Genomic DNA, 12,957 nt, shown 5'->3' on the forward strand with positions numbered 1-12,957 from the left:
ACAGGTGGACTCATAGGGAAACAGAAAAAGGACCAAGTAATAACTCCTCACTAACAGTCCCTGGAGGGTTGTTTAAAGAGGTTGTCCGGGTGTTTTAACAGAGTTCGATCGATTTCTAAATCGTTTGAATTTTTATAACAAAAGCAGTGGTATTTGCCCTTCCTCAGACTCTGCAGTCCGGCGCTGCAGCCTCGTGGTCTTCCCAGTCCTGGTTGTGGAAGGCTACTATAGCGATCAAGTGCTGTTCTGACATATCCACCCAGATGCTGTAAGCAAATATGCCAGGAGAACGCCACCTAACTGCTGTGGCCTCCGATTGGCTGCAGCGGTCAGGTGACAGCCATTCCACAACAAAGACAGGGAGGACCGCGAGGCTACAGTGCCGGAGCGCCGAGTCTGAGGATCGGTAAATGCCACTACTTTTATTATTTTAAAGTTGGATCCACTGTATAAAAGTTGTTCTAACACCCGGACAACCTCTTTAATCTGAAATAGGCGGATAGTCGGGGACCTCACAACAGTCCTGAACAGGAATTTAATCTGTAATAACCTGATTGTGTCTGATCTCATGAGGCCGGAGCAGTGGGAAAGGGTGGGTATGATTTAGGGAAGTGCATAGGAGTAACCTGTGGAGCCATGTTGTAGCGTGTACTGTGGAGGCATGCCAATGCTTTATTTGGACTCCTACGCATCCCATGCTTTCTATACAGCCTGCATGTCTGGGTTATGGAGAGATCTACGTCCCTGTGTACAGTAATGAGAGCAGATGAGGCTGCCGGTGACATTTCAGCAGGAGATAACTAGCAATGTGAATACACAGCAGAGCATAAGATTAGATAAATAACTTTATACATCATATAAGAAAAAAGGGAATGCTGCAAAAAGACAGATGTAATAAAATATTACGAAAACCCCGAATCACCACGCAAAGCCCTGAAGTTTGACAGGTCCACGCTTGATAACATTAGTTCTACGATTCTGGGACACGTTTTGTGTAATCCTATTAGCAGTTTTGGCCTCTGTAAGAGAGCAATGCGACCGATCTTATGCTAGCCGCAGCAGACGTACCTTCCTCTAGCTTAATGGGAGTGCTGGGGGGTGTGCGGGTTAAGGAATGCTCAGGAGGAGTGTCCTTCTGTTCTGTCAACTCCTCTGTGGCTCCTAAAGACACAAGAATGGAGATTATTACGGTATAATAAAGGTTTAGAGCACAAAACACATACTCCAATCCAGATGTGAAAAATAAAGAAATCTGCAGAAGAAAAGATCAATCACTACTGGTTTCTAGACCACAAAAATCTCCAGGAGAAAAAAAAAGCAAATAGTATCAAAGTACTAAAATACAATGTATCAAAAAGGTCGGGCTTCCATTCCTCAATTGTGTCTGGCCAGCGTTTTCACACCACAATCTGACACAACTGATGCCCTTTTGGTGCATTTTTTGCACTGGTCCAGCAGTCACTGGTTGCATGCAACGCTTTTCTATCTGGTGCAGGAAGGCATCCAGCATCAGAACTGATTGGCCGGATGCCTTGAACTGTCCAATAAAAAAAAAAAAAAAAAGTATAAAAGATCAATTCTGGCATCAGAGGGGAAAAATAAAAAAGGCGGGATCAGTGGCATATGGAAAACTTGTCTAAAAGGTAACTTAGTGTAAAAGATTTAAAAAAAAAAAACTGCAAGTTTTTTCCCCCAGCTATTGGTTTAGTCAGTGCTTGAAGAGACAAGCCCAATTGCCTATACTACTCTTTGCTTATGTCTGATTAAGACTACTTCCAGCGGCTTGGTCATGGGGACATTGTCTAGGTCCATACCCTCTTAGACATCAGCTTGCATACATTTACATCTAACTGCAAGTATTAAAGGGAACCTGTCACCATGAGTAGTATGAACACGTAGGTTTTACTTTGCAATTTCGTGAAGTTTCAGAATGAAACATACACTGGCACGGTACAAACATGCTTTGAAGTCTGTACATGATGTGGGCAGAGCCCTTCCAAGTCAGTGACAGCTCTCTCCTCTTCTGTGTACAGAAAGCGAGCGGTCAGTGCATGATGCAGGCAGGAGAGGCCATCAGTATTCCTCCCCATGACTCGGAGCTCTGTAGCTTAAGCGCCTGACAGTTGTTCCAATGACCATTGCTCCTATACTTTCACATAGTAGCAATAGTGGTTCAGTAAATGGAGGCAGAGCGTGCCAGAGATCTTACAGCCACCCGCCTCCATTCACAGTAAACTGTCAGTCGTTCATCGGTGAATAACTGCTTGATTAAACAGGCTAATAGTCACTTGGTTTTTAGTCTAAATTCCTACCTGTTGAATACTCCTCACAGCAAGAGCCAGCTGGACGCGCCTGAGCCCCGGCAGCTGTAGAAAGGGGAGTAAAGATTTTTTTTTTTATTCTATCACCATTTTGTCTTATTTTTCAGAAAAGGGCTTATATTTAAAGCCCTTTCCTGAGAAACAATTACAGGATGCTGGCAGCAGGATCCTCCACCGCAGCTGTCCTCTGTTACAGCTGTGGTAGGGAATTCTTTATTCCCTGCACGGATGAAGAATTCCTTTGCTGCATCTGTCACAGATGTGGCAGGTGCAGCAGAGAATTCTTTTTCCCCGCAGGGATGAAGGAAACATCTGCCGCATGCAGCAGATGTGTTCTTCATCCCCGCGGGGACATGGCAGTGGCAGATTTTTACACTAAAATTCTTGCTTTTCAGGGAAGAGCTTATATGTAAAGCCCTTCCCTGAAAAACAATTCAGTGGTGCCGGCAGACCATGGCCTTTAATGAAGCCGCCGGCAGCAGCGGCTCCACTGAAGAAAATGCGTGCTTTTGCTATGGTGCACGCATGTCCTATCTTTGCAGGCACGCACCTGTAAAACACGGACATGTGCACACACCATAGGGAATGCACTGTTTCTAATAGAAGCGTCTTTTTGTGTGAGCGTATGCACGCACAAAAACATGCTTGTGTGAAGCCACCCTTAGGGCTCATATCCATGACTGTGTTTTCACCGTACATGATGCGTGCATTTTTATAGCCGCAAGATATGTGGTGAATGGAGTCAATGAAAGTCAGTGGACTTTCATTGATTCATGCACACTGGTGTGTAGACAGTGCATATCAATACGAAAGAGCAATAATTTGCAATTTCCTCCATTTCTCTGCATACGTACGCAGTGGGAGCCTTATATACTTATATAGGCTGCGTAGGATAAGCTGTCCATATGCAATACATCTGCTTATGGGCAGCGTTTTCATATACATCCCCGCTCTCAACAGAGCGGAAAATTAAAAAATATATAAATAACCACACTGCGCATGTCCGTGAGCGTGTGATTTAGCGGCTAGCACAGTTTCTGCTGGGCAGCGCATATGGCTGGAAACGTGTAAACCGCTGTGGAGAGACCCGCAGCGCTTTACGCATACGGTCGTGGGCATGAGCCCCAAGTCATAACAGTAACATATGTTTACTCTGAAATGCCGCAGTTTTTGAAAATAAAAACATACACTAGTGCAATGTCCATCTGGCCAGGGTTCAGGCAGCATCCACCCAGTGACAGGTGCCCGTTAAACCCAATTTGGATGCAAGTGGCAATTTGGAGCCACCCAATGACTATGCTAAAAAAAAAAAAAAAAAAAAAAAGTGTAATCAGGAAGTCTTGTCAAGACATGAAGTAGAGGAACTTCGGGCTTCAGACCTGTAACATCTAGTAGACAATTTTAAAAAATTACACCATTTATTTTGTTATTTTTGTAGGACTTTAAAACACTTTGAAAGAGAAGTTCATAAATATATTCTTTTAAAGTGAGCAGAAAACTTTCCCATGCACCAATAGAAATTCGGAGCCCCCTGCGCTCTAAGCTGCGGCAGCTCAGGATTTTTTTTTCTTCACATGGAAATTTTTAGGTCTAGAACATGACAAGAAGGAACACAACATTAGTTAATTAACTATCACCGGGATTAGAAGACATTCAGAAGATAAAAATACTGCTGAGCAGAATCAACATACAGATTTAAATTTGTGTGGGTTACTTCAAGATTAATGTTGTAGATCACATAGGAAAAGAATCAGCTCTCGCTCCAAGGGGAACGTAAAAGATTTTAGGAACTATCATTAATGTCACCAAGAGATTTCCCACATCAGAGGTGTAATTGGCAATGAGGGAATACTGGCAGAGCACGGCGTCTTGGTGGATATACCTGCAGGACTAAGAACGAGATTTGAGTTGATGTTAAGCGCTCGGATGACAGCCGTGTGAAACTCCGTATGAGGTGTCCTTTCTAGAGAACCGTCCACGTCCTCCTCTGTCTCTGCAGTAGACACCTCAATCGCTGGTAAGTTCTCACATTCTCTGATCACATGTGTAACTTCCTGTGTTACATTGGTTGGCAGAACCTTGGCCTGATCTGGTGGCTCTTGATCTTTGACCACCTCTACGTGGGCATCTGTAGACCTGGTTTGGGGACCTGTCGAGTCCGTATACAGTGTTTGCTCCTCCATAATTGTACTATTTGGGATGGAGGCAGCTAGGATGTAAATAAATAGCATAAAAGCAAATGAAAATCCAATGCACTAAATCAAGACCATTTACTATAAATCGCTGGACAGTAATGGATATGGAATATTTTGCTCAGCAATACCTTTTTCTGATTCCATTACTAGGGCAGAAGAGGAAAGAACTGCTAATGGGGGTTTCTGGGTCTGAAGAATTGATGACCTATCCTCAGGCTACGTCATCAACAGTTGGTAGATGGAAGGTTCACTGCCCAGGACCGCTGACAATCGGCAGTAATCCAGCCTGTCGTCGCTGAGGCTGGAACCAGCAGCCGACAGCTACATCCACCATCCAGGTTGGTAATGCTGCGATGTGGATGGAGTTGCCAGCTTCTTGTTCCATCCACAGTGACGACAGGCCGGATAACAGCGGATTGTCGGCTTCCACTGAATTCAATGGTCATTAGTTCAGACCCAGGGACCTCCTTCAACTTTGTTCTACAAGTCGGTACAGGAACGGTGATCGCAAATGAACAGTGATAACAAGTTTATGTTGTACTACTTTTGTGGAATAATGAGAAACAAAAATTTGTGTTAACACACTTTAACCCTTTCCCGCTATAGGACATACAGTTACATCCTGCGGGGTCGGGGTATGTATGGAGAGAGATAGTGGGGCGACCTCTCTTTATACAGCGCGCGCACGGGCTGTTTATTACGGCGCTATTAACCCCTTTTAAATAAGGGGGAGGAAAGAACAAAAATAGAAGAAAAAAAAAGGCCCGCGTTATTAAGGGGTTAAGAGCCATAACTGTCGATCTAGCCGTGTGACAAGCTCATTTTTGTGAGCTGGGTTAATTTTTTTTTTTGCGCACCATTTTGGGATACGTTTAACTTATTGTTAAACCTTCACGGCGCAATTCTTATTTTTTTTCCCCTCACACCACATGCAATTTAAATAAATGTATTTTTCCTCTCAGGGTCATTATGATTTTACTTGTACCGTTTTTTGTTTTAAAGGATTTTTTAATTAATCTTTTGGGTGGGAACTGGAAATTTTATTGGCTCACTCGTGGACTGGAATCTGTGATCACTTACATAGCGCTTTGAAGTATACAGTATTGCCTATATCTTAAGGCACATTCAGTTGGCTGTATATTTGGGTCAGCAGTGTGCTGGCCGTGTATTCCATGGACAACACACAGAACCACTAAACCCAATTAGGCTGTTCGCTGGGCCATTCATCTGTGTGAAAATGGCAACATGTCCTATTTTTAGATGGGACAACCACATGTAATTTGTAGGGTCCATGAATATTGGATAGCACAGGGACAGGGGTGTGTGCAGTGAGATGCAAGTTGCTTCCAAGTTTATATAGCGCAACCAGCCTACAGTCATCTGGTTACGGCCTTACACCGACGAGCAAACCATTAGGCCTTACCTTTAGCACACCTGTGGGCCTGAAAAAGTGGCTACCAAGGAAACCTCTCAGTGCTAATGGGGAGGGGTTATAGGGGAGGGGGATGGGGGAGGAACCCACACACCCTGATCCTGGCCATTGCAGCATGATGTTGACTGAATATTACAGCTGGCACCCACTGTTTATAACATGGGTGCTGGCCATGTGCCATCCACTGGACATATCTCCTATTTTGGTAAGATCATCACGCTTGGGAGATAATGGTACGTCCAATTCTAGGAAGAGGGTAAGGCATGCCAGCTTAAAACAGGGAACCTTGCACGTAGCTTGCATTTAAGCCCCCAAGTCATATGGACGATAACTGAATTTTTTTGGTTGTAGACATTTGCATCCAGGCAGCGCGAGAAGACCATACTAGAAAGAAGATTAACTGCAGTTTAGGAAGAGCCTGAATGTGCATTTCCTTTCCTTTTGCACACATTTGCAGTAACGGTGTCATTACATGACATTTCGGTAAATCATACAGTTCATCCAGAAACAAACCTTCAGCATCCCTCTGCTTGCGCTCGACTTCCTTCCGGTACTCTTCTAGCTCTCGGTCGGTCAGTTTATTGAAGGGGTTTGGCCCAGCTGTGCTAACTATGACCTTTGGCTGGTACTCTTTCTCAATAATTGCTTTTGAAGCTGTAATTAGCTCTCCCTGGAAAAGTATTAAGAAAGGGACATGTTTAAGATCAGACTGCTCAATTAACCAGAAATTGTTAACTCACTTTTGAGGAAAAAACCCCACACAAAAAAAAAACAAACACAAAAAACAACACGCACCTAACAAAAACACTTCTATTCCAATAGGTCAGTAATGAAAACCTCAAAACAGATCTTGGCTAGCAAGTGGCAAAATTAAAAGATAGAAGATAACATTTTGTAGGTTGAGGTAGGCACAATGTGGAGTGGTGCCACTCCTGAAGCTAGAGGTTTGTCCCATAGACTGTGAATGTGACTGACAGATTTCGTAGCACTGTACTCGGCCGTCTCAGTCACTCCCATAGACAGTAAATGGAGCAGTAGTGTACGTGATCTCATGTCATAACCCAGGTTATTGTCATCTGTGGGGGTTCTAATGGTCGGATCCCCAACAATCATATTTATCACCTATTCTGTGGCTAGGTAGTAAATGTCAGTGGGACAACCCCTTTAAGGCCATGGACACCTTTGACATGAAGAAGTGATTTTTACGTTAGTGGTTACCTTGAATTTAAAAAGTTGCACTAGTATTTCACTATAATCATTTTTTAATTTCAGACCCTGATAAAAACAGTCTGCAACCTACTCTTTGTTTCAAACTTTTCTCAAGCGTGGTTGACCCTCCCAGTTATGCACCCATTATGTGAGGTCTGTGTGACCAGGATGCTGCTGCCTTTACTAGCTTTTATAGACTAGAACACCTTTTCTGGAACAATTTCCCATTCTCCCCGGTGCTCTTCTCCCTCGTGCTTACCAGCACTGCGCTGGAAGGGGGACACGGCATACGTCAGCATCATTTCCGGCCATGGGTGCCCTCTTCTCTATACACTCATACAGTGTGAGTCTCAGCTCCCTGCAGACTATATTGTGAGTGCTTTGCATCTATTCTCGGAGATAGTACAGGCCGTGTGATCTTCCCTTCTTGAAGAACTGGATGTTGCCCTTCCCTTTGATCTGTGTGTAACCCTCTTCCTCCTCCCTGATGCTATGTCTAAGGACCCTTTTACACTGAGCGATCATCGTTCATATAATTGCTGGGTCGTGTGAATCTGAATAAATAGCGTAAAAGCTGTCAGCAACTGAACAACAATTAGTTTGCTTATCATTCAGTTGAGGCAGGAATAAAAACTCAAGATGCTCTGCATGTGTAAATAGCCAGTCCATCTAAGTAGGACTGCCTGTTTACTGTGAATGAAGAAGAACAGCTCCAACTCCATTCGCTCAACGATTATCTCTCCTGTGTGAAAAGCCCAGGAGTTTTCATCGCTGGGACTGTTGGGCGCTTATTTCGCGACAATCATCCCGACACCAAAAAAAGGGAGGGGAAGGAGCAAGTCAGTCAGAAGCAGTGTGCTGTCAGATCTACAGTAGGTCATTTTCAGCAGTACAGCCAGCTATGTGAAGGGGTTACAAAAACAGCAGCAAACTGGTAGAAACAATTTAAAAAGTTGCTTAATTTTGCAGCAAAAAATATTTGAATGCAAAAAGGTGTTCAAAACTTTAAACTAACTGAGACCGCTCTATACCTCTAGTCTGGTCATATAAAAATATACAATTGAGCATGTGACAGTGTGATTTTGTAGCAGAAGAGCATCAGAAGTCATTATATAAATCTTTGCAGTTTTGGCATGTGCAGTATATATGGGCCTTTTGCTAGAGGCATAACAGATAGGGTCTCTAAGCTGTAGCAAATTCCACTAGAAATTCTTGTAATTATTAGTTCATTCCTTTACATGTAATCTACCAAGACAACCCCCATCTGTAACCACTGCCCTATGTATGGCTTGCGTATGTTGCACATATGGTGGGTCTGTCTATGGTCCTTGACATTTAGCATTCCATAAGATCTGTGTAAGGGTGGTTTTCACACCTGTGTCGGGGGTTCCGATCTCTCCTGCTCTGTTTGGGGAGCAGGAAAGGGGAATTCCTGTAGTCGAATGGCTCTGTCTCAGGTCGGGACCGAACAGTCTTGAATAGACCCCATTGACAATAACTAGGTCCGCTCAGCTGCCCGGCTTTTAGACAGAAGGAAAAAAGTGCTGCACGCAGCATTTTTTTTTATCAGTACTTTGAGACAGATCTGCGGCAGAACCTCTAACTGGAGGTTCCAATGCAGATGTGAAACCGCCTAACCCTTCAGATTTCTTTACTGTCTCTTAGTTCACAATTGGTGAAAAAGGAAAATAATCCTGTAAAATAAACTCAAAGAGGGGTTTTCCAGTTCAGAAAAAAAACAATTATGACTTCTCTACAGAATGGGTCATCATCAGCTGATCGGCAAGGGTCCACCACTCAATAAGCTGTTTGTCAGGCCGTTGTTACAGGGTACAAAGTAGTACTACACTAGTACTACGGTCTGCTTCCTGCTCTATATAGTGAGAATAGCTCAGCTCTAATTGGTTAGGGTCCCGAACATGCTGTGGATCACCTTCCGAAGACCAATCCTGTGAATAGGTCATCAGTTTTAAGAGCTGGAAAACCCATGTAAAAATACAACTATCCTTGCATTTTTAAGTGGGTCAATTACCATGAGGACTCATTTGATAGATTTATGCCAACGCAGAAGTTAATAAACTGAAGAGCATTTTCACAAACCAAAGATGACCACCTTCTGGGTGGTAGCTGCAACGAGAGCAAGACTAGGCTCTTAGAATACAGGTAAAGCAGAACTGTACTTCATCACTACCCATATGGGAATGCAACATGTGCTGGTAATGTCCCGAACAAAACTGTATTATAAAAGTGGGGTTCACAGTAAAAGTCGATGAACAGAAGGCTGACACACGTGCCATGCAACAGCAGATCAGCATTATTCTGTACCAGGGCATGTCTACATGCATGCAACCCCAAGAGGTAGCGTCATGTAAAGATCAATTCCACACAGCATACTGCATTTCAGATTCCAACACTGCCAAAAGCCTTCCAGGAGTGAAACAAATGATCAACGGTGAATGTAAAGAGGATGATGTGTCATTTTAAGTATTCAATGTGCTTGTATCATGGGGGTTCTGCTGCTTGGAACCTCCGCTGGGCAGCTTTTCCTCATGCCAGTGTCTTGTGCAAAGTTTCCGTTGAAGTAAATAGGAACTTTGCATGCAATACCAAGCCTGACCACTGGAGTGGGAACGGAGCTGTCTGCTTCCTGCAGAAACCAGATCAATGCACACTAGCATTAGCCTCAGGAACACATGAATGGCGGGGATCCTAGACAGAAGACGCAACTGACCTACTATGGATGGCTTATCTTAATGATAGGCCATAAATTGTCTAGTAAACTAGATCAGCAGAAATGGTGACCGTTTTGTGGCATTTCTGTCCAACCGCTTTAAAGGGCCACTCCAGAGAATTCTTGTTTGCTTTGTTAATTATGTAACACTCCCACAGCACATATAAATCAACTAGTTACCTTGGTTAGTTATTCCCTTCTATCTGAAAATCTTGACCCATTTCTCCTTGGGTGATCATGTGATCTCAATTCTGTCCAGCTCAGATTTACTTGTGTCCATATGTTCTCAAACTAGTTAGTTTCTCAGTCAGCATAATATCTGTGTTATATTACATGGAGTGGACCACACAAGCTCTTCGAAGGAGGACACAGACACTCCGATCACAGTTACAGATTATGATCACACAGCTGCTGTCACTCAGTTATAATAGAGCAGATCACAGCTCATCCTCCTGACAATATACCTATGGTCTGTAGCTTATTTAAGTGAATACTGGTAACATTTTCCCTGCAGCAGACATGGTACTGGTTCTAGCTGCTCATGTAATGATGTGCCGATGCATCATGGATTGATAGCACAGAATAGTGAAAGTGAAAGCAGGGAGAGGTCTCAGCTTCAAGATGGTGCCTGATAAGCACCAGACAGGAGGCCGCACTGCACAGAAGTGATCGGAATATACAGAGGAGACTTCCAGAGTGTGAAGGGAAAAATCAGGTGACGGGTGCAAGATGGAAAAAAAATGTTTTTGCTGGAGTGGGCCTTTAAAAGACAAAATGGCAATGGGGGAATAAAAAAAAAACAAACAAACTGAAACTGTATTTAAAAGATAATCTACCATCTTGCACTAACCCCATAGAGGTAATGTGTTAATCGTAGAAATCTATAATTTGCACCATTATACTTACTCCTCTTTCCCTACAAGCCAGCCCTTCACTACACAGAGGACTACGTTGCGCACGCAGATAATAGTCGCCCTCTTATGTATTAGCTGGCATGATTTGGAGTGCACAGCAATGAACAGGGAGTATAGAGATCCAAATTACACATCTGAACTATTCTTTATACCATTTACCCATTATTTTAGGTGATATGGGGTGGTCTCTAAATATTTCTTACGGCTTAGGGTCCTTGCTTTGTGTGATCCTTGTAACGGGTATAGTGTGTAATATTTATAGACTGCATCAGGTAAGGGTTAAACATCAAGTGCTCTCAGTGCCATAATCTGTTATGCGTAGTCCTATTGCTCTAATATTACGTACTCTTCATACAATCTAGAATAAAAATTATTTTCAGGTCAGGAACTGTGATACGTTACTAATTAGATTGAGATGCACTTCAACAATTTTATGGGGGTTGCAAAAACATTGCAAAAATGTACAGTAATGCCAGTGCTGCTGCTATGTCACAACCGCAATACCCGACTGCATTACATCTAGAGAGAGACTAAGTATAGTAAATCATTTAAATACTACTGAAAAGGCATGGAAACAAAGACGGAGAAAACCCTCGGTACCCCCACCATGTAAGCATACAGGATATAAAGGGGGGTGCGGGGCCGCTAACCAGATTCCCAAAATAACAGGGCTGTATATACCTTTCTAACTGAGTGGATTTTAGCTGGACTAAAGGCCTGCTCTGACAGATCGAACCCTTCAATAGTTTCCGAACAGTCTGAAAGAGGCGCATCCTGAAACAGCAAATTGATAAAACACAGCAGACCAGACCTCATGTACACCATATAACACGGCACGCAAGTGAGACAACATGCAAGCTGACATGGCAGCAATGGAGGATGGAGCATGCGAAGAGCAACAGAAATTATGGGAACTACACCGATGATGACTGCAAAAGGTTTTGGGACTGGCTGAAAGAAAGAATGGGGCGAGAGAACTGGACTGACCCGACCTTACAAGGCGGCCTGGTTCTGTGCTCATACTTTGAACTAGCCGACAGACAGGCGTTTTATTGCCAATATCTTTATAGCTGCAATAAATGTTATTTTTGCTTCCGTGATCTCACTACAGTCATTACAGCTTCTGCACACAATGACCTTTACATATAATGGAGAGAGAAGGAAGATCAATGTCCTACAGAAATAAGTGATGGAACAGAAGATACGTACAGGTTTGCAGCGATCTCTAATCTACATATTTGCTAGCACCGTCTGTGCCTTTACAGCACAAGGAGATATACTGTATATGCTACACATTGTAGGCCACAGACAACTGCAGGCAGATATGCAACATGTTCATTTACAAGTATGAGGTCTATCAAAGTGGTGCATCTATAAGGCTGGGTTCACACAGGGCAGATTTGCCGCGGTTTTGCCGCCGAAGTACTGCTTCTGCGGCAAAACCGCTTCAAAGGTTAATTTGGGCTTGCGGATTTTCGTGCGGAAAAATCCACACGCGTTTTTTCCCGCAGCGCTTTTTTACTTTTTGTCGTGTATTTGGTGCGGTTTTGGCTGCGCCCGTAGAGGTCTATGGACAAAAAAGCGCTGCAGAAAAGACCAAAGAATGAACATGCTGCATCTTTTAAAACCGCGACGCAGTTGCATTTCCGCACTGCGACTGTGCAGAAAAAAATCCGTCCTGTGAGAACAGCTTTTTGGCAAATCTCATTTGTGCTGCATTGCACTGCAAACGCAGCGGTTTTGCCACAGTGCAGATATGTAACGGCAATCCGCGGCAAAACCGCAGCAAATCTGCCCTGTGTGAACCCAGGCTAAAAGAAATCTTCATACATATAAACATCCTTTAAAAGAGGAAATCGCCAATCATCTGAAAATACCACTTTTGGGTGGGAATCCACAAGTTGACACTGATTTGCAAAGCAAGGAGACTGGAGAGTTTGGCGCACATCAACCAGGTTCCTGGAAAGCCAACAACATTCTAAAACAAAGTGTAGAACAAATAGAGCTTTGCTTAAAAATTGTTGCATTGGGGGTTCAAAGGGCTTCCAGTGCCCCACAGCAGTGTTTCTCAGCTCCAAGTGCCTCCAGTTTATAAACATTGGTTCGCATAGTAGATTCTGCTTCTATATAACACAGCAGACTGGCCGCTGTTCAT

At 43.5% G+C, this 12,957-nt stretch overlaps 1 protein-coding gene across 11 annotated transcripts in view; it reads right to left on the reverse strand.

Moving 5' to 3' along the window:
- Positions 1-12,957, reverse strand: part of ADD1 (adducin 1) — a 92,639-nt gene that overhangs the window by 11,985 nt on the left and 67,697 nt on the right. For 6 of the 11 annotated variants that reach the window (XM_066573056.1, XM_066573057.1, XM_066573059.1 and 3 more), the window contains 2 exons: positions 6,462-6,618; positions 1,069-1,161 (listed from right to left, as the gene is read on the reverse strand). In XM_066573056.1, the coding sequence (XP_066429153.1) occupies positions 1,069-1,161; positions 6,462-6,618 (250 nt within the window). Of the gene's footprint in view, positions 1-1,068; positions 1,162-4,203; positions 4,531-6,461; positions 6,619-12,957 lie in introns of all 11 variants that reach the window. The other 5 variants (XM_066573051.1, XM_066573052.1, XM_066573053.1 and 2 more) reach the window with 1 other exon arrangement.

This window comes from Eleutherodactylus coqui, chromosome 7 (genome assembly GCF_035609145.1).
Source record: "Eleutherodactylus coqui strain aEleCoq1 chromosome 7, aEleCoq1.hap1, whole genome shotgun sequence".
Lineage (NCBI taxonomy): Eukaryota > Metazoa > Chordata > Amphibia > Anura > Eleutherodactylidae > Eleutherodactylus > Eleutherodactylus coqui.